At 47.3% G+C, this 22360-nt stretch overlaps 1 protein-coding gene across 1 annotated transcript in view; it reads right to left on the reverse strand.

Moving 5' to 3' along the window:
• PITPNB (phosphatidylinositol transfer protein beta) overlaps positions 1 to 22047 on the reverse strand; it is a 28130-nt gene extending 6083 nt beyond the window's left edge. The window contains exons 1-8 of the mRNA XM_053368242.1: positions 21931 to 22047; positions 18097 to 18127; positions 16424 to 16569; positions 15913 to 16004; positions 14192 to 14199; positions 13119 to 13193; positions 12135 to 12218; positions 94 to 171 (exon numbers count right to left, since the gene is read on the reverse strand). Coding sequence (XP_053224217.1) covers positions 94 to 171; positions 12135 to 12218; positions 13119 to 13193; positions 14192 to 14199; positions 15913 to 16004; positions 16424 to 16569; positions 18097 to 18127; positions 21931 to 21950 — 534 coding nt within the window. The 5' untranslated portion in view covers positions 21951 to 22047. The remainder of the gene's footprint in view (positions 1 to 93; positions 172 to 12134; positions 12219 to 13118; positions 13194 to 14191; positions 14200 to 15912; positions 16005 to 16423; positions 16570 to 18096; positions 18128 to 21930) is intronic.
• Between the last annotated feature and the right edge of the window lie 313 nt (positions 22048 to 22360).

Consider the following 22360-nt stretch of genomic DNA (forward strand, 5'->3'; position numbering starts at 1 on the left):
CACTTGTGGGTGCTGGGTTGGCAATCCCTGCTCAAGAGCTATTCCGTGTTGACTTTTTCTGTTGATTAGGACAGAAAAGTCAAATAGTATTACCTTCCAGTTAGGTCCCAAAGGGCCTCTCTTGGTCTTGACTGACTGGAACAAGGCTGGGTCCTCATCAGCTTTGTAGTCCTGTGAAATCAAAAGCCCAATGAGGAATTAGAATGGGGTTTTTTTGGGGGGGGCACTCAGGCAACATTTTTCATTGCCAAAAAACAATCAAGTAGGAGCCACAGAAGCTGTAGAATAAAGGAGAGTATAGCTGTGTTCTGTTCATTTAGTACAGGGGTAGGCAACCTAAGGTCCGGGGGCCAGATGTGGCCCAACTGCCTTCTAAATCCGGCCCGCAGACGGGTCCGGGGAATCAGGGTGTTTTTACATGAGTAGAATGTGTCCTTTTACTTAAAATGCATCTCTGGGTTATTTGTGGGGCATAGGAATTCATTCTCCCCCCCCAAAAAAATAGTCCAGCCCCCCCACAAGGTCTGAGGGACAGCGGATCGGCCCCTTGCTAAAAAGTTTGCTGACCCCTGGACAACATCATGAAGATGATTTCAAAACTGAGCCCACTTGGTTGGGGTGTAGGGTTAAGCATGCAACCCCCACATCTAACTGGCCACTTTACCAGCCAAGGTGTGAAATCTCGTTAGAACATTAGCACCGCCTTGCCTAACAATAAAAAAATACAGCTGGGGAAATTGTGTTGAACTTGCAAGGGGAAGAGAAGAAGAAAGCCTCACACACTGCTGGGAATCAACACCTTCCTGGTGTAACTGTGATGCCACCCCAGAATGGGCCAATTCCAGAGGCCCACTTTAGCTACATTTCAGTCCACAGCTGAAAAAGGTTGCTGACCCCTGATTTAGCAGCAGCTAATTCCCCTAAATTCCCCTAACAGGGACGCGGGTGGCGCTGTGGGTAAAAGCCTCAGCGCCTAGGGCTTGCCGATCGAAAGGTTGGCGGTTCGAATCCCCGCGGCGGGGTGCGCTCCCACGTGACCCGGAAGTGTCTCCGGACAGCGCTGGCCCCCGGCCTCTTGAGTGAGATGGGCGCACAACCCTAGAGTCTGTCAAGACTGGCCCGTACGGGCAGGGGTACCTTTACCTTTACCTTTACTAATTCCCCTAAAAAGGGGAATTTAACACAATACTGGCCACTTTTCCAGAAGACTCGCCCTTAAGCTGACTTCCCAATGCATCTTCCATCAATATCTCTACACACAGGTGTTATTTATTTATTTAGGAAGCCTCATTAAGGAATCCTAAGTTCATTTAAAAGTTTGGACTTCACTTGATGCCTGAAGGATAGCAAGGATGGCAGCAAGTGAACACATTCCAAAAAAAGTCTTGTCCCCCCACCCCCGACACTGCAGAATCACAGATGGTCACATCTGTTGTTGAGGGAGAGCATTTTGGACTTGTTTATGCCAGTGGGTGAGCAGGCTTTAAAAATCCATGTCCAAACATATGACCAACAGAATGGAAGACTGTCCAGCCTCTGGGACCCCCCACCGCCCTGCCCCCATCAGGATGATGAACAGGTATGCAAGAATCAATCCCATGGATACCAGAGAAAGCAAAATGCTCTATTAGCAGTTTTGGAAGATGGGAGTTCTGCTGCCCCCCCCCCCTCAGCATTTGCTCCCAGCTCTAGGTGCACACGCCAGGCTCTGGCCAGGTGCAAGTTGGGACCTTGGCCTTAAGTCATTTGAAGCCAAGGGATTCCTGTGCAATTGCCACAATCACTCTTGGTATGTATTTTTTCCTTCTGCGTCCAACAACTACAGCACAGAGCAAACATCACCTCAGCCCTAATTCTGAGTTACAGAGAAGCAACTGACCAGCAGAGCCAACTCGGAGGCTATTGGGGAATGGGAGAGAGACGTGGCTGAGCAGTTGCCTTCTCCTTGCCACCAACTACAGACTCTTCATCTCATTATCAAACCAGTGCAGCCCAGGCAAATCTTCAATGGCTGGTTGCTTCAGATTTCTCCTCCTTTGCCCGGCAACGAGAGCACCATCTTGTGGGCAGGCCTCCCTCCTGGGCAGCAGAGCAGCACTTAAGCCACTTCCAATGGCCCCTAGGAGTTGCACCTATGCCTGGAGATAACAGAGTAAACGATGCCAGGAGGGAGCTGCAGCCCAAGATAGGAAAAGAGGTGCTAAGGAAACACTAGGCTTCTTTAAATGAACTCAAATCTCCGGGGCCTAATGAGGTGCACCCACAGGTACTAAAAGAGCTTGCAGATGTAATCTCAGAGCTTCTGTCTATAATTATTTAGAATTCTTGGAGAACAGGTGAGGTCCCTGTGGACTGAAAACGAGTAAATGTTGCCCCCATCTTCAAAAGGGGGTGGTGGTGGAGGAAGACACAGGTAAGTACCAACCAGTCAGCTTGATGCAGATACCAGGAAAGGTCCTAGAACCGATAATTCAACAGTTGATCTGTGAGCCCTGTGATTACTAAGACCCAGCATGGGTTTCTCAAGAACAAATCATGCCAGGCGAATCTCATTTCTTCTTTTGATGAGTTAGAAGCTTGGTGGATCAGGGGAATGCTGAGGGCCTAATGCATCTTGATTTTAGTAAAGCTTCTGACAAGTCCCCCATGATACCTCAATTTGTATCTGGTTGGCTGACCAAACCTAAGGCGTGTTCACTAATGGTTCCTCATCATTCTGGAAAAAAGGGACAGGTGGGGTGACATAGGGTTCAATTCTGGGCCCTTTGTTGTTCAACAACTTGGAGAAAGGAATTCAGGGAATGCACATCAAATGTGCAGATGACACCAAGTTGGGAGGGTTAGCTAATGTCGCAGAAAGCAGAATCTGGATTCAATATGACTTTAACAGATTGGAGAACTGGGCCCAAACTAACAAAATTAATTCCAATAGAAACAAATGTAAGGTTTTACACTGAAGCGAGAAGAACTATCTGCACAAATATAAGATGGGGGACACCTGGATTGTCAATAGTATATGTGGAAAGAATCTAGGGGTTTTGGTGGACCACAAGATTAACATGAGCCAACAGTGTGATGCAACAGTGGAAAAAACTAATGTCATTCTTTGGTGTATCAGCAGAAGTATAGTGTCCAAATGAAGAGAACTAATAGTTTGACTCTATTCTGCCTTAGTCAGACCACACCTGGAGGACTGTATCCAGTTCTGGGCACCACAATTTAAAAAGCCGGAAGGTGTGCAGAGGAGGGTGACCAAGATGATCAAGGGTCTGGAAACCAAGTTTTATGAGGAACACTTGAGGGAATTGGGTATATTTAGCCTGGTAAAGAGGAAACTGAGGAAACATGATAGTCATCTTCAAATATGTCAAGGGCTGTCACATGGAAGAGGGAGCAAGCTTGTTTTCTCCTGCTCTAGAGGGGAGGACTCGAACCAATGCCTTCAAGGTACAAGAAAGGAGATTCTCACTAAACATCAGGAAAAACTTTCTGAAACTAAGATCTGTTTGACAGTGGAACGGACGTCCACAAGAGGTGGTGGACTCTCCTTCCTTGGGGGTTTTTAATCAGAGGTTGGAGGGTTGTCTGTCATGGATGCTTTAGTTGAGATTCCTGCATTGCAGGGGGTTGGACTAGATGACCCTTGGGGTCCCCTCCAACTCTACAATTCTGATTTGTTTTGCAGCTATTTTGAAGGCCATTTTTGTGGCAAAAAAGGCCTTTAACTGTTGTTGTCCCCTTCATGGATCACTGCCTTGCCGTGGCGAAGGGGCTTGAATAACTCAGAGAAGCTATGAGCTATGCCGTGCAGGGCCACCCAAGATGGACAGGTCATAGTGGAGAGTTTTGACCAAATGTGATCCACCTGGAGCAGGAACCGGCAAGCCACTCCAGTATCCCTGCCAAGAAAACTCCATGGACAAAGGCAACAGGCATATAAAAGTTATGACGCTGGAAGATGAGCCCCTCAGGTCGGAAGGCATCCAACATGCTACTGAGGAAGAGCGGAGGACAAGTACAAGTAGATCCAGAGCTGATGAAGCGGCTGGGCCAAAGCCGAAAGGACGCTCAGTTGCGGATATGCCTGGAAGCGAAAGGAAAGTCCAATGCTGTAAAGAAAAATATTGCATAGGAACCTGGAATGTAAGAACCATGAACCTTGGTAAGTTGGATGTGGTCAAAAATGAGATGACAAGAATAAATATTGACATCCTGGGCATCAGTGAACTAAAATGGACAGGAATGGGCGAATTCAGTTCGGATGACCATCATATCTACTACTGTGGGCAAGAAACCCGTAAAAGAAATGGAGTGGCCCTCATAGTCAACAAAAGAGTGACAAAAGCTGTACTGGGACGCAATCTCAAAAATGATAGAATGATCTCGATATGAATCCAAGGCAGACCTTTTAACATCACAGTAATCCAAGTTTATGCACCAACCACTGGTGCTGAAGGAACTGAAATTGACCAATTCTATGAAGACTTACAACACCTTATAGAAATGACACCAAAGAATGATGTTCTGCTTATGATAGGGGATTGGAATGCTAAAGTAGGGAATCAAGAGATAAAAGGAACAACTGGCAAGTTTGGCCTTGGAGTTCAAAACGAAGCAGGGCAAAGGCTAAGAGAGTTCTGCCAAGAGAACAAGCTGGTCATCACAAACACTCTTTTCCAACAACACAAGAGACGACTCTACATATGGACATCACCAGGTGGGCAGCATCGAAATCAGATTGATTATATTCTCTGCAGCCAAAGATGGAGAAGCAAAAACAAAACCTGGAGCTGACTGTGGCTCAGATCATCAGCTTCTTATAGCAAAATAGAAGCTTAAACTGAAGAAAGTAGGAAAAACCACTGGGCCAGTAAGATACAATCTATGTCAAATCCCTTATGAATACACAGTAGAAGTGAGGAACAGGTTTAAGAATTTAGATTTGGTGGACAGAGTGCCTGAAGAACTATGGATGGAGGCTCGTAACATTATACAGGAGGCAGCAACGAAAACCATCCCAACGAAAAGGAAATGCAAAAAAGCAAAGTGGCTGTCCAACGAGGCCTTACAAATAGCAGGGGAGAGAAGGCAAGCAAAGTGCGAGGGAGATAGTGAAAGATACAGGAAATTGAATGCAGATTTCCAAAGAATAGCAAGGAGAGACAAGAAGGCCTTCTTAAACGAGCAATGCAAAGAAATAAAGGAAAACAATAGAAAGGAAAAACCAGAGATCTGTTCAAGAAAATTGGAAATATGAAAGGAACATTTCGTACAAAGATTACCATAATAAAAGACAAAAGTGGAAAGGACCGAACAGAAGCAGAAGACATCAAGAAGAGGTGGCAAGAATACAAAGAGGAATTATACCAGAAAGATATGGATGGCTCGTACACCCCAGGTAGTGTGGTTGCTGACCTTGACATCCTTGACATACTGACATCCTGGAGAGTGAAGTCAAATGGGCCTTAGAAAGCACTGCTAATAACAAGGCCAGTGGAAATGATGGTATTCCAGCTGAACTATTTAAAATTTTAAACGATGATGCTGTTAAGGTGCTACACTCAATATGCCAGCAAGTTTGGAAAACTCAGCAGTGGCCAGAGGATTGGAGAAGATCAGTCTACATCCCAATCCCAAAGAAGGGCAGTTCCAAAGAATGCACCAACTACCGCACAATTGCACTCATTTCACACGCTAGCAAGGTTATGCTTAAAATTCTACAAGGCAGGCTTAAGAAGTATGTGGACCAAGAACTCCCAGAAGTGCAAGCTGGATTTCGAAGGGGCAGAGGAACCAGAGACCAAATTGCAAACATGCGCTGGATTATGGAGAAAGCTAGAGAGTTCCAGAAAGACGTCTACTTCTGCTTCATTGACTATGTCGACCACAGCAAACTATGGCAAGTTCTTAAAGAAATGGGAGTGCCTGATCACCTCATCTGTCTCCTGAGAAATCTCTATGTGGGACAAGAAGCTACAGTTAGAACTGGATATGGAACAACTGATTGGTTCAAAATTGGGAAAGGAGGGACTTCCGGGTTAGCGCCATCGCCTAATGGCGGATTCCCTCCGAGCTCCGGAGGGAATCGGCTCAGCAGGGGTCGGGTACTGCCGCGGCGGCGACGCGGGGACCCTCAGAAACCACAGGCGCTGAAGCCTGTGGACCTGGTGACTCGGCGGGCACCATTTGCGCCCCCCCGACCCGCAAAGGAGCCTTTTTAAAGGCTCCGGAACGGGGGACGGAGAGCGGTGCGGTGCTGTGAGTCGACTGCTTCCCCTACTGAGTGAAGCCGCATGCCATGGACGGAGAGCGCTGACTTCTTTCTCTGAATATTTGGACTAAAAGTAACAACCCGTGAGTAATACGGAAATTGGACTTAAAAAGAGAAATTTTGGGGGGGGGAATTAGGTACGACCGGGTAAGGTGCAAAGAGGAAGTCCGCCTACCCGCCTTGTAAACATCTTAAAGCAAGGATTTTATAACTAAGGTTGAGAGAACACCTTTCTCTTTTGTGGATAAAAGCAATTAATTCCACGTTTTGGCAATATAAGTGATTGTGCTGGAGGATAAGAGCTAATATTGAGAGCGGAATTGTCACCCCTCCCCCAGGACCCGGGAGCGATCGGTGAGAGAGCCTGCGGAAGAGACATAGAAGACTTTGACAGCTGTCAAACTAGCTGTCAAAGTTGGGGAAAAAGGAGAACTTTGTTTCTGTTGTCTTTGCTGGTTATATTTGTTACAATTTGGTAACAAATTGTTAAAAATAAAGAAGAAAAGGCTAACTTGACTTTTGGGTTGGAACTGGAAGATACTAAGAAACCAGAACCCCTCTAGAGGGGGTTCAGGACATTACAAGAATGGCTGTAAGTGGAAAAACACTGGCTGAACTGGAGAGGACTTTTTTTCTCTTGGGAAAGTTACAAGAACAAAGTGATGTTTTGGCTACAAATGTTACAATATTGAATGGAACAGTAAATAAGGTTACTGAGCCTGGGAGGGACTTGACTCAAGTCTTTGCAGCTGAACAAAAAAGTTTTGCAGTTGAACTAAAAATTTCTGCAGCTGAACAAGAAAAGAAATCTGAGAAATTTGAGAATGTGATGAAAGAGAAACATGATGATTTGAAGGAAAAGGAAGGAGGAGCTATAATGCCACAGATGATTGAGGAGAGCCAGAGGCCGGTTAAGATGGATACAAAGGAAAATAAGATCAGGATGATGAAAATCTGGTTTGAATTGAAGAATGGAGAATGGAGAGATCTCCTTATGTGGAGATCTGAAGACCTATGGAATACAAACCTGGCTAAAGTGGAAACTGGAGCTTTTGGGACATTTGGACTTAAGAGAAGCAAGAAACAAGATTTTGGCTCCACTTTTAAATATGGAGGCCTGGCTGGAAGAAACATGGACCTTATTGGGACAGAGCTTCTTCGAGATTTGTTGTTCAATATAAAGGACTATCAAAAAAACCGGCAGAGAGGAATTGAGAGAGAATTAAGAGCCTCGGACGTGAGGTCGCCAGGCTGACAGCAGATGGACTGATGGACTTTTGTTGGGGTTCGAAACCGGGAAAGGGGGGGTGGGGCTTTGGGAATCCAAAGGGTGTACAATTATATTCTGTTTTATTTAATTTTGTTTTGCCACTAACATAAAAATGGGGAATTCGTGGAAGGGAATTGGGGTCGACCTTAGAAAAAGATTTTTAAGAATAAGTACTAATGCATAAAGATTGAGGTTTATAAGTTAAAATTGGTTAACTTGAATTAAAGAAAATAAGGTAAAGTTTGGGGACAAGAACTTGCTGAGGTAAAAATTGGAACTGGAATACAAGAAGGGGAGGTGTGGGGAAGTCAAGGAAATTGGTTATTGATAGTAAGAAATGTAAATTTTATGTGTTTTTAATTGTTTTTTTTTTCTTTATTTTTTGAAAATTTCAATAAATATTTATTAAAAAAAATTTAAAAAAATCAAAATTGGGAAAGGAGTACGACAAGGCTGTATATTGTCTCCCTGCTTATTTAACGTATATGTAGAATTCATCATGCGAAAGGCTGGGCTGGATGAATCCCAAGCTGGAATTAAGATTGCCGGAAGAAATATCAACAACCTCAGATATGCAGATGACACAACCTTGATGGCAGAAAGTGAGGAGGAAGTAAAGAACCTTTTATTGAGGGTGAAAGAGGAGAGCACAAAATATGGTTTGAAGCTCAACATCAAAAAAACGAAGATCATGGCCACTGGTCCCATCACCTACTGGCAAATAGAAGGGGAAGAAATGGAGGTAGTGAGAGATTTTACTTTCTTGGGCTCCATGATCACGGCAGATGGTGACAGCAGTCACGAAATTAAAAGACGCCTGCTTCTTGGGAGAAGGGCAATGACAGGCCTAGACAGCATCTTGAGAAGTAGAGACGTCACCTTGCCAACAAAGGTCCGTATAGTAAAAGCTATGGTTTTCCCAGTAGTGATGTATGGAAGTGAGAGCTGGACCATAAAGAAGGCTGATCGCCGAAGAATTGATGCTTTTGAATTATGGTGCTGGAGGAGACTCTGGAGAGTCCCATGGACTGCAAGAAGATCAAACGTATCCATTCTTCAGGAAATCAGCCCTGAGGGCTCACTGGAAGGACAGATTGTGAAGCTGAGGCTCCTATACTTTGGCCACCTCATGAGAAGAGAAGACTCCCTGGAAAAGACCCTGATGTTGGGAAAGATGGAGGGCACAAGGAGAAGGGGAGCAAGGAAGAAAGGGGAAACCCCACCCACAGGCAGCTTTGGGGGGGTGTTGGTGTGTAGGCAGGTGGGCAGAATGGGGACACTATCCCCTTTGTGGCGTGACAGGCAGGAACGTGAGTCAATCGGCTGCCCTTTGCTTCTGCTCCCTAGAAAGGGGAGTGGGCTTGACTTGCTGCAGTTTTACAGATCCTTTGGAAGGCTGTCACAGTTGGATTCACCTTTTCTCTAGGATGGTGATTCCCAACTGCTGGCAAAACATTTTTACAACCAAAAGCATACTGAGCAACTCTGGTGAGCCCCAGTGGTATTTCAAGGTTATGGGAATGGCTTGTTCTCTCCAATATGTTTTCATTTAATGTTAAAAATCCTGCTCTTCATATTGTTAGAGAGACTGTCAATTCACTCAGAAGCACTTTCCACAACAACCACTGGATTATATATATATATATATATATATGTATGTATGCTAATGAGCCCTTTCAAGAACAGCATTAAAAAGTGCTGGAACCAGAGTCAGCCGTGGCTTCATGTCAAACCACAGCAGGCGCCTCCAGCAAGATTGCAGCTCCTCACTTCTCTTAACCTAATTTCATGTATTAAAACTAAATTAGCAGGAATGTTAAAACAAGAGGAAGCACATTCAAAAGATTCACTCAATATGCAAGTCAGCGTGGAGGGAGGCAGATGGAGGATCCTGTCACAGCGTGTGTCTGCGTGGGGAAAACAGCAGGGGCAGCACATGGAGGTGGAACAACAGCCAGGGCTCTTGACCGTCCTGCCAAGGGGGTTCCCAGGAGCTGTAGAGACCACCAAGGAAGGAGCCCTGCAGGGATCAAGGTGATCCTTGCTAGCCCTTTAGCCAACTGCCCAGGAGGGAGTTCAGGAAAGGCAGGCAGTGGTTCGTGCTCTGGTGTCTGGGGGTGCTGCTGCTGCTGCTCCTTCTTCCTCTCCACAAGCCTATTGCCAAGGGGAGGAAACTGTTGGAAGACGCTCCCCACTTTGTGCATTTGAACCCCCACACCCTGGAAGCTGCAGCAGTAGCTCATGGTTCACATGCAAGACGCAATGAGGCTGGCTTGCTGAATGAAGACCCAAAGGGGTGGTCCAGATAAAAAGGCTAGCTAAGATGACAGGGCCCTGAGGGCAGAGCTTCCTCAGAGGTCCTCCTCCATCCAATCAGGATGGCAGCCCTAGGATGGCGAGGGAAGCCAAGACAACTGACAGGGAGGTGATGCAAGTGACTGAACCATCATGGATGGGCCTGAACTTGTGGCCCAGGTCCCTTGCCAGACGGAAAGCCAAGGAGATGGTGCCGGGAAGCTGGCCTGGGCCTGGGCAGAAGAGGGGGCAAGCAAGAGAACCCCCAGCCCCTGGGCACAGAGGAAAGGCAAGAAGCTGATTTCAATTTCTGGGTTTTCACTCTGCTCATTTTCTTCCAAATCACTTCCAAAAGCAGAGGCCTTTCTGTAGTTAATTGTGTGTCTCCTTCTGCTTACACTTTAAAAGATTCCTCCTCTCTTGGGAAGTGACTTTTGTATACAAATCACGTAAAACTGCTTAGACAAACCTCTGGAGATGATTAGAAGGGGCCAGCTTTCCATTTATACCTTAAGAAAGCAGCAGATGTCAAATGAACCATTTGTATACATTTGGAGAGGCAAAGAGCTGGCATCTGAGTTTCATTAGGACCTTCAAGAGCACAGAGCTTGGGGCCAGCTGCTCATTGATTAGAGCCTTGGAACAAAAGGCACCGCCTTGCAAAGATGGTTTGGCCAAGGTTCACTCAAGTCGAAGGCCGAATGCTAAGCATAACGTGAGCAGCACATGAGCAGCTGGAGAGCAAAAAAAATCCCTGTGCTCCCCTCACAGGGTTAGCTGCTCACTTTTCAGCCAAGTCTGCAGCACCAAGAATAGCCAGGCTGCAGCCTGATTCGAAGAGGATAGCAAAGAGCTCTTTCTACTACAAAACACTCCGGGGCCGGGGAGGGGGGGAAGCAACAGGAAGGGCCTTTACTGCTGAGAGATCCCCTTTCCAAACCAACATAGGAACTTGAAAGGCAAAATATGACAAGTGTTGCAAAACATTCCACGGACCGTGCTGAAACAAAAAGAACAAAAAAGTCGCTTCAAAGGTTAAGCCTGATGAAAAGAGGAGAGAGAAGCCCAGCAAAGGGAGGTCTGAGCAGTGGGGTGTGAGGGCCCAATTCTGTGCAGGAACTGCAAGCCCTTCCAAGGTCAAATGCTTCCAGACCTTGAAGTAGAGCTAGGACAGCACAACTGGGATGCACGAGTCCTCCAACTACCAAGTAGGGACAAATTGCAGAGGGAAAATGGGGGCTGTCATCATTCCTCACTTTTGCGAGCGGTTCCTATAATTCATTTGGAGAGAAAGGAGTTAACTGTGTTAAATGCAACACAGAGCGAGGAGGAGGAGAGTGGGGAGAGCTGTTCAGGATTACAGTACAGTCGAACCTTGGTTTTCAAAAAGAATGCATTCCTGAAGTCCGTTTGACTTCCGAAATGTTCGGAAACCAAAGTGCGGCTTCCGATTGGGTGCAGGAACGTCCTGCAGCCAATTGGAAGCCGCGCCGGACATTCGGCTTCCAAGGCAAAGTTTGCAAACCGGAACACCTACTTCCAGGTTTGCGGTGTTTGAATTCCAAGTGGTTTGTGAACTAAGCTGTTCAAAAACCAAGGTACAACTGTACTACGTTGTTCTGCACATGGATCATTCACTCTCTACAGCTGAAGCAGCTAACCTGCAGCCTGGATCCCCTCGCCGAAGAGCTCTTGTGCACTCCCAACATTTCAACAATTAAATTTTTTAAAAAATCTGTTCTGCAGAGGTGTTCCCACCTTTGGTGCTGTGGGTGTCCCAGCAGCCCCCCCCCAAAAAAACCTGGCTGCTTCTGCCTCCATTTACCTCGCCTTTAATGGCCTCTCTTCTTCGTCTGCTGTGGTGACATTGTCCTTGGCACTCAGAAAGGAACACTCCTTCCCCTTCCCTCAGCCCATATTACAATGGGCATGGGGGGGGGGAGGGAAGAGGCACATTTGCAAGCTAAGAAGGCACCTGAATGCATTCCCCCCCCCCCAACACAGTGCAAGGACGTGGAGGGAAAATGCTGGAGAATCTCCACCCCCACCCCACTGCTGGTCACTGTGAGGCCTGGGGGAGGAAGGGGCAGAAACAAGGCTAGAGGTGCTTCTGCCCTTCAGATACAGCAGATGCCAAGCCAAGCAGGGCAGGTGGACTAGCACAAAAACAGCAAAAAGTTTCAATGAAGGCACTGATCCAGGGAAAAAAAGCCTTCCACAGGCCCATGTGATTAACCCCACCAGAAGTGTCTGCAGCACCCTGAGTTGTGTGATCCGCAGCTGCATGAGGCCACTTACTCCAGGCTCGACTTGGCTACTGTCAGCAATGTCAATGTGGACAACTTCCACGTTCTTCCATGTATTTGGATCTAAGTCGTGCACCTGCAGGGAGGAGAGGAAATGGGGTCAACCTGGGCAGCAACTAAGAGTTTCCCCAATAATGCCCTCCTGGCTCAAAGGAGGAAGAGATCCTACAATGTGGCCTTGAGGGTAGAGTCAATGTGAATCCATTTCCCTCTGACTGGGGCCACTGTCAGGCTGCAGCTCACCCACCCAATATGGACCACTGGCTGCAAACACAACAAGGCAAAAGGAGGGCGTGAGACCATTTTGAGAGGAACATGCATGTCTCATTTTAAAGGGAGTTAGTTTCACATTTAATGTAACTTTCTTTCACCCTGAGCATTTAAAAACATTTTAAAAATTAACTTTAGTATTTTAAACTGAACGAGCATTTATCTGCTGGGTTTTTTGCATGTATTTATTGTTGATGTGCTTGTTTTAGAGATTTCTTAACTACCTTGAACTAATTGCTAAACGTCAGTATACATACACGTTTAAAATACAGTAGGACCTCAGGTTACATACGCTTCAGGTTACAGACTCCGCTAACCCAGAAATAGTGGTTCAGGTTAAGAACTTTGCTTCAGGATGAGAACAGAAATCATGCTCCGGTGGCGCGGCAGCAGCAGGAGGCCCCATTAGCTAAAGTGGTGCTTCAGGTTAAGAACAGTTTCAGGTTAAGTACGGACCTCTGGAACAAATTAAGTATTTAACCCGAGGTACCACTGTACCAGAGTTGGATGGAGCCAGAGGCTGAAGTACAGTCTGAGCACTCAGGGTAGGGGAGAAACATTTGCTTTGGTATGAACCCCCGTGCTCCCCACCCCTAGCGTTGCTTAGTGGCTGTCAAGCTCTGGAGTCTGCTGTCTGGCAAAGAAGCAGCAGCAGTAAAGGCCTTGCCCAAACAAGGTGGTGGCAAAATGTGGCTCTCCAACTTACATTGTTAGATGTTCCCAAATCTGATTTATGCCAAGTCTCAATTTTGATGAAGAAGTCATCTTTCATATATTCATTCTATCAAAGATAAAAGATAAATAAGGCAGTAACTAATGTGGTTCATTTGTAAATCCTCTTCCAGTCTTTTGCAATATATCCATCTGGTCTTTAGAGAGGCAATCAGGGATGGGGGGAGGCAAACCTGATTCCCACCCCCAACTCAAAGGCAAGTACATGTGTGGTGGAGGAAGAGAACTGTCAGGAAGCAGGAGAATGCTTGAAGCTTCCAACCAACCAGATTCTTTCCTGCAAATGTCCCCTCCCTATACCCCACAACAGCAGATTCACAGGAGAGCACTGCCCAGAGCAGGTAGGGCAAAGCACCTTTCTCCACCCTCCCTAACCCTCCTGCGTAACAGGGCAGGCAAACATTTGTAGGCAGACCACCAATGGAGTGTTTTGTTTTGAGGTTGGCCTAATTAAATTCCCTGCTTTTTATTTTACTGTTTAGCATTTTATATTATTGTTACTGTAAGCTGCCTAACTATTGGGCAATACCTACATAAAATAAACATGGAACTCCATGAGCAATGCCCAAACAGGCAAGCTCCAGAACGTCACCCCACTTTATTATTTTAGCTGTATTGTGATGGCAAGTGGGGAAGTGTTAAACACACCACAGACTAAAACTTTTGTCTGACCCACCCCACCCCCCAGTTTAGCTCTCACAGAGCTGAATGTGGCATGTGTTGCTGATTGAAGGCTGTGAAGGAGGGAAACCATTTTCAGAGAAAGGTAAGAGTGCTGTTTTTTTTTTTAAAAAAATGAGGTGCCTGTACTCATACCTTGATAAAAGCATTGTGGGCACCAGCACAAAATGGCTGTCATGGGGAGGGGTGGTACTCTACTGCTGAGTACTATCATAGAAGCAGGACTGCACCTGAAAGATTGAACCCCTCATAGAGGGACCTCACACTGAGGACCCAGGTGCCTACATTCAACCGAGAAGAGCTAAAAAGCTTCAAAGGTGCCAACAGTTCAGCCTATTCACAAGCCAAGAGAAACATAGTACTCACCGTTACAACTGAAGCCCACCAAGACATGGAAAGAAAAAGAAAAGGGAGACAAACAGGTATGAATGTATCTCAACATTCTTATTTACAGAACTCAAGGGTGAAATTGCTGGTCTCACAACAAATATAAGTAACTTTTGCCTAAGAACAGCTTCTGTACCTGAGGGCTAGAAAGTACTAGGGGGGTTATTAGGTTGTCTTTGTTTTTATTATGTATTTTTTTTTGTATTGCAATTTTATGTTGTGAACCACCCTGCGCTCTACGGGTATAGGGCAGTATACAACCTACATAAATAAAACTTGATGTGATAGAGATCTAAAATAACGTCAACATCATAATGCTGTGGATACATTTTCACTTGGGGATAAGAATGGCTGTAGGCGCTGGGGTTTTTTCCCGATGGCTTGGAGCACTGAGTGGGACTGCGGCAGTCAGGGCAGCCACCTACAGGGCTCATGGTTTCCCTCAGAGTGACCAGGATGTCTACTTAAAAGAGCTCTATGAGACAGCCAACAAATATCACTTCCTCCACAGCCTGGTCTCCTGGCTGTGCCCCACAGCCGCTATCCCTTGATGGCTGGCAGCCCCCTACCCCTGGGCATGTTCTCCGGCGCCCTGTATTACTACACAGTGACAGGGGACCTGGTCCTGACCAAGGCAGCACCTTATGGTGGTTCCCTCCTCATCCTCAGCTGGATTGCCATGGCCCTTGACACCCCCAGTCCATCCCCACCCTCTCTCCCATCGCTGGGGCAGCCACCCCTGCTGCTCATTCCCCCTCTTAGGCTTGCAAGAAGAGAACCCTGGGAGAGGAGAGATCTCCCAAACGTCAGAGAGGGATCCCTTGAGGTTGTTAGCCTGCTCTGAACGTGTCTCTATCCTGCATCTTGGAATTCCCTAAATGCTGGATCCTTTTTTAGAAGTCAAGATCCTTTTCAAAAATTGCAGCCAGATTTGAGTTTGTGATGGAGGAAGAGCTTAGGCCTCAATGAAATGTTGGTGCTTTTTAACTTAATAAATGAGAGTGATTTAACTTAAAAAACAACCACCACCACATCATAATGCTGTTATGGTGAACTTGGAATACTGTGTTCAATTCTGGTGGCTGCATTGTGAAAAGGCAGGTTGGCCACTCTAAAAAAACCGTATTCAAGGTTACTTGTGAAATACTAAAATACAAACAGCATCAAAGCAGGCATCATGAAAAGATATGAGCTAAAAACAAATAAAACAAAGCACTGCAAACTGCAAAAAAGCCCCTCTGGACACCACAGCTTAAGAACCCCTTGTTTGATTGGTGCTTGGTGCGATCTCTCACAGACACATGTGGCTCCTGCAGCATCAGGTCCAGGCTAAGGCACACACTGCATGAGCCACGGTCACAAGCAACCTGCCCCCCGCCCGAGAAAGCAGCTCTTTATAACTTCAGACAGGTCAGAACTGAGCCACAACTCCAATGAAAGCAATCCCAGTTGCAGACAACTCTGAAGAGTTTGAGATCGCCCATATCCTTGCAGTTCTATGAAGGGTTCAGGCCTTTGGCGCTTCCCCTTATGAGGACCTGGCATTAGTGACAAGCCCAGTCAAAATCCCTGGAAGTCAGAGGGTGGAGGTGGGGGACCGAAGTGGCAGATTATTTTCCTGCCTGGCCCGGCCCCACAGTGGTGTTTTGCTTGAATACCTTTGAAACCACATAGCCAAAGAATGGGGAAAGGAGACTCACTCGTCCTGCAGTAAGGATAGGCATTCCAGGCCTTTTCATGGAAGACCAACGAACCTTCTGGAGCAAACATCCGCACAAACCCAGGAACTTTGCTGCAACAAACCAAAGTGGGATGTCAGATGTGAGCCTTGCCAAGTGAAGTATGGTCCAGGCACCTGCTCCAAGAGGCATCCCTTACACAAACACATTCTATGGCATGCACAGCCTCAGCAATGGCAAATACAGTTGTACTAAAGTCAGGGGCTCAGCTCTGCCTCTTTCCAAGAGTGTCGCATTGCCAACAAGGTCGGAGGGAGGGAGGTATGGTGGACAAGGAAAGGTCATCAAGTCCGAAGGAGGATGTCTCTCCAGCCCACCCCAGCTGCTGATATCTGTCGTGCCCTCAAGAGTGGAAGCTGAGGGGGGCACTCAGAAAGGGAAGCTCCTGTAGCCCCCAGGCTGCCTATCAGGGATTAAGGCTGAGTCCCCACTCTTTCAGGCACACCTCTCTGCAAGCAGCCCCTTCTCTTACCTCTTCAGGTGGTAAATCTTGTGCGTATACTGTCCTTTTTCGCCATCCTTCTCATAAGGCTCGTTGGTTAAGACTTGGATCCCTTCACCACCACCAGTTTCATTTTTACTGGCTTCAGCCACAGAATAAAGTTGTCCAACTTGATACTAAGGGGGGGGGGGAGGAGAAAGGAATGTTAAGATTCTTTTTTTGTGAAGTGCCTCGTATCTTTCAGCAGCCCACCACACATAACTGTGATATTTATGGAACAGCTGGGAAAGCCCAGCATAAGGGAAACCCCACAAGAGTTCCCCTTGCTGTTGTCCCCACAATGCTCTGTTCTTTGGCCAATAAAACCCCATGCTCCAATACGGCCAGAGGTTCTCCTGGCACCCCACATACAGGACTACCATTCACCAAGAGATCTCTGCTAAGGCTCAAGAGAAAACTGTTTCCCAAGACGGCTTACACTCGTTCTTAAGAACATTTTACAACATGTCTAATTTTTAAAAAAGCAAAACAATTCCCAACAAAGATCAATGAACATGTTAGTTTAAAGCTTCAGCTAAAGGCAGGTTAAAATATCATGTTTAAAGCCCACTTAGAAGCAGTCAGGGAAGAAGTCAGAGACAGACCTCCTTCTGGGAGGGAGGGACATGCACAGATCTGTAGCCTCCACTGAAAAGGACTCTGTCTTTTGTATCCACCAATGGTAACCGACCTAGTAGCAGAGCCTCTGTGATGGTGCTTGGCACTTGGGCAGGTGAGCCTTAAGCACTCTGACCCCAAGGCATTCAGGGAGGAATGGGGGCCCAAGGGTGGCACTGACAGCCAGTCATTTTTTAAAGGGCCACACCCCAGTGGCAGACACAGCCAATATAAATGCATATACACACACAAATATATAAACTCACCAGTTATGCAGGAGCAAAGCACCCACTCCCAACCCCAACGGGCATTTCTAGCCCACCCCAATCCAGCACTTGGGTATGTCTGGAAACGCTGCCTTTTGTTTTGTAAATCATTCTGTGCAAATTAAAAAGAAGCCTTTCTCCACACACCCACTTAAGAGATGAGGTGGCTAGCAATACTGCATTTCACTATTAACAAGCAGACAGAGGACTATTTCTACTCTGAGTATAAAGCTGGCATTTGCCAGCCACTTCCTATGATATGGTTGGCTAAATCTGGCCCACAGGCTGCAGGACTGGCACTCCTGGCTTGCGGCTTTAAGGCTCAATTTATCACAGAAGAAAGCAGGTAGCCAAAGTATCTGACACAGAACCAGTTTCATGTCCTCTGAACACAAACATCCAGGCAGGCAGCTGAACCATCTTCAAAGGCAGATAAATGTTTGCCTGTCGAACTGCCTTGCCCATCCAAGCACAGGGCCAGGAGGAACCACAGCCCCTTTTCACACCCTCATCTTCCTGGGCTGAAGGGGAGTCGAGAGCTGGCTGGAAACTCATATCTTCACCAGTAACCAGAGTCACATAATCCCAAATAACAAGGAAGCAGCTGCCAGGCCCTTGTGAGAAGCAAAGGATTGGTGACACTTCTCTGGGCGGTGACAGCCGATCCATTTTCGGAAGGATGGGGCAACCATTGCCAGGAAAAGCAGCAGGCAGCTTCTAACTTGATTCAATCCAAATAAAAATTTGATCACCAGGGGAACGGGGCAGGGACACACGTACCTCTTGGACAGAGCAGGGCAGGACCACACGGCTGAAAGACAAAAGAGAAGAGGCCATGCATGTAAGACAACTTCGAAAGAGGGCTGGCAAGAGGAAGAGTCCACAACAGTACAAGGCTGGCTAAGGATTTATGTTTGCAGATAAAACAGTTTCTTGGTGCAAGGGGTGGAACAGTTTCACTCAACTACAAGAAAGCTCAAATCCTGCCCTGAAAACAAACAAGAATTGGCTAATAAGCTTTGCAGTGTTTTTTGTTCTAGAAAAGGGCTATCCAACTTTTCATACCAAGTGGGCTGCGAGAGGACTTTGACACAGAACCTGTGGGCCATATACTGAATTAAATTTTCATACTGTAAATTAAAGTGTTCAATATATTTAATATATACTATTAATATAGTTAATTAAAGGTAAAGGGACCCATGACTGTTAGGTCCAGTCGCGGACTCTGGGGTTGCGGCGCTCATCTCGCTTTACTGGCCGAGGGAGCCGGCATTTGTCCGCAGACAGCTTCTGGGTCATGTAGCCAGCAATGACTAAGCCGCTTCTGGCAAACCAGAGCAGCACATGGAAATGCCGTTTACCTTCCTGCCGGAGCAGCACTTATTTATCTACTTGCACTGTGTGCTTTCGAACTGCTAGGTCGGCAGGAGCAGGGACCGAGCAACGGGAGTTCACCCCGTCATGGGGATTCGAACCGTCAACCTTCTGATTGGCAAGTCCTAGGCTCTGTGGTTTAACCCACAGTGCCACCCGCGTCCCAATATAGTTAATTATATATACAGATATATACATATAAGTAAATATGCAATTTTATGGGGGTGCTGTTTTTCTCACATGTCTGAGAAAGAGATAAGCAGCAGGGTTGTGGGGAAAGACTCCCCTGGCTCCTTTTCCCTTCAGCCCTTTTCAGCTTAATCTGCCACTTCAGTCCCCCCACCCTCTGACTTCCAGGGATTTTGACTGGGCTTGTCACTAATGCCAGGTCCTCATAAGGGGAAGCACCAAAGGCAGACACCCCTTCAGAGAACTGCAAGGATATGGGCGATCTTCTTTCCTGGGTTTTTCTCCCTTCCCCTCCACCAGAGGCAACACTGGATCTGATTGCCTGGGCACCAGGTTATTTTTTCTACAGCTATTTAGTTCCACTTTAATGGTGGGCTTGTGAAAATGTGCCACTAAATATCTGGAGGTAGGAGTGGAAACACTATAAACCATGCCCACTCAACCGATCCAGTTTAGGATACCTAGAGATGGGAAGGCACAAAACCTCCAGATAAAAACCTGGCAAACCAAAGCTTATACCACCTAACAGATTTCTACAAAAATAAACCCATATCAACACAAAAAATACAAGACAAACTAGGGGACACCCAAATGGCCTGGCTAACACACCACCAATTACATGCCCTCTTAAACAATCCAGTAGTAAAGCCAGCAGCAACTAGGCCCCTGACAACCTTCGAAAACATGGCAAAGGGATGGTATCCGCAATATACAAAATACTACTCCAAAATCCCACAAAACCCCTAAATGTAATTAAAAAACAATGGGGGGATGACATAGGCTTTGAGATTAACCCCACCCAATGGACCAGAATGTGGTCTAAACTTCCCTTTAAATCTGTATCAGTGAAAAGAAAAGAACTCACTCTGAAACTCACTTATAGGTGGTACCTAAAACCACGAACAATAATACGCCCCGGAGCCTCACCAAAATGCTGGAGAGGATGCACCTCCACAGGCACATACCTCCACATGTGATGGGAACGTCCTAAAATCCAACTCTTATGGACATCAATCATACAAGAAATATGCAAAATAACTAAGCAAGTATTACAAGTCACCCCAGAACTGGCCCTACTAAACATCTTCCAAGACAATGCCCACTCACATCACAAGGAGCTCATAACCCACCTACTCTCAGCAGCCAGAAGCATCAAACCCTGACACTGGAGAGACCTGTCAGGAGTAATGGTATCAAATAGTATGCAAAACAGTCTTATTAGAAAAACTAACCAACAAACTGAAACTGCCATGGGGACAAATCGAAGAAGACGTCTTCACCCCGGCATAGTTACCCTTTATCACATACACAACAAGATAACAGCAAGAACCCACCAACAGCATACAAATCAATCTGGCTAACCTGATCCAAAACCACACACACACACCCCACTCACACACAAAAACAGATTTCACTACAGTCAATCAAAGACAACCACACCCTGGGCCACCCCTAAACTCTCTCACCACAAGCGAATAGTAAAGAGAACCCACACAACTGATGCTGACACAAAACCCCCACATTCACTAAGTAGAATACAGTGGTACCTCTGGATACGAATGCGTTCCGTTCCGGAGCCCCGTTCGCATCCTGAAGCGAATGCAGCCCGCGTCTGCTTGGGTCGCGATTTGCTGCTTCCGCGCATGACGTCATTTTGAGTGTCTGCGCATGTGCAAGCGGCGAAACCCGGAAGTAGCGCATTCCGTTACTTCTGGGTCGCCGCGGAGCGCAACCTGAAAAAGCTCAACCCAAAAAAGCTCAACCCGAAGCTACTTCAACCTGAGGTATGACTGTAGAAGCCTTGCCACCCAACCCCAACCCCCATTCCCCCTCCACCTCTTTCCCCCTTCCCCCACGCATCATTGAACAGCAGAGACTAAAAAAAGACAACTCCTAGCTAAAGTAATAGGTTCAGCAGGATGCAAAACTCTCTCCTGCACAGATCCAAACACTGGATTGCATCAATGAACTTAGTGAAGCATGCCTAAGGGCTCATTTCTTCAGTATCACTGATTAAACCTAGATGATAACTTCACATTTCACCACTGGGGTTTGGAATCAACTATCATCCCTGTGGATAAACCTTTCCACAAAAGTGTTTATCTGAAGAAGTGTGTATCTGAAGAAGTGTATCTGAAGAAGTGTGCATGCACACGAAAGCTCATACCAAGAACTAACTTAGTTGGTCTTTAAGGGGCTACTGGAAGGGAAAAAAATTTTTGTTTTGACTATGGCAGACCAACACGGCTACCTTTCTGTAAACAAAAGTGTTTGTGACTGCAACCCTGTAATGAAGTTTGGCTCCAATACAAAACATTCAGGTACATTACAGGAATTCTATAACGCAAGTGCTGCCCAGTCAATAGCACAAGATGCTCACTGGATCCTGTATTCCCTGAAATAAAATAGGAACAACCCAAAGCAGCTCACTCTACAGGATAATGTGTCCAGCAAGGCTCAGAAGGATCTAAATTCTGCTTAACTTTATGTATCCCACTCAACATACGTTTCAAAATGGGTCTTAAACGCCCTCCCCAAGTTCCTTATGAGTGAGCAAAGCTCCACATGGATAGGAAAATAATATCCCTGCCTCCAGACAGAAAGTTCGCGTTTCTTCTAGTTAAATACCATCTGACATTGTCTGGAATTGAAGCTGTTGCTTTTCTTAGGGGAACTGGCATCAACCCATCCCCGCAGGTGCGGCCCCTGGGCTCGCCAGGAGTGGAGGCGACTTGCCTTCCCAGCGATCTTCCCCTTCTGCTCGACCGAGTTTCTCTCTCACGGAGAAGCCCATACGAAACCCGGCCAGCTAGCAAAATACAAGCCGGCCCGGCCTGGACTTCAAGACTAGCGCTCTCCCCCCCAACCGCGCAGAAGCCACCGAGAAGCGCAGGAGGCGCCCCAGGGCCGGCCGCCGCCGCCCTCGCCTCCCTCCGCCTGGCTCCCCTGAGCGCCTCGGGGCTTCGCCGGGAGGGAGTCGGGCGGGGGCGGCGCTGGGGGGGCGAGGCCGGAGGAAGGACCCCCCTCCCCCTCCCCGCTCCGGCCACTCACAATTCCTTGATGAGCACCATCTTCCCCCGCAGACAGGAGGCCAACGCGCAGGCGCGACCGGCGCCTCCTGCCCATAGCGCACCGCGCACCTTCCGGGAGTTGCTCCCCGCCCCGAAGAGAGCAGCCAATCGCCGTCGTGACCTTGCCGAGCTGACCCACCAATAGGAGCGGGACTTGGGAAGGCACGAGGGCCGGGAGTGTCCGCCCGCCCCACAGCGTCCCGACGCATTCGCTCATTGGCGGAACGCGCGAGCGGACGGGCCGTTGTCTCCAGCCAATGACAAGGGCGCCCCGGTTCTAGCCAACCAGCGCCACCCGGCGCCCGGAGGCCGGGCGGGGAGCGGAGCGCGGCCGGAAGTGACTCGCAGCGAGCCGAGGCGGACATCCGGCCGCCCAACGGAGCGGCTTCCGGGCCCCGTCCGGGCCAGCC

The sequence above is a fragment of the Podarcis raffonei genome, chromosome 16 (genome assembly GCF_027172205.1).
Source record: "Podarcis raffonei isolate rPodRaf1 chromosome 16, rPodRaf1.pri, whole genome shotgun sequence".
Classification (NCBI taxonomy): domain Eukaryota; kingdom Metazoa; phylum Chordata; class Lepidosauria; order Squamata; family Lacertidae; genus Podarcis; species Podarcis raffonei.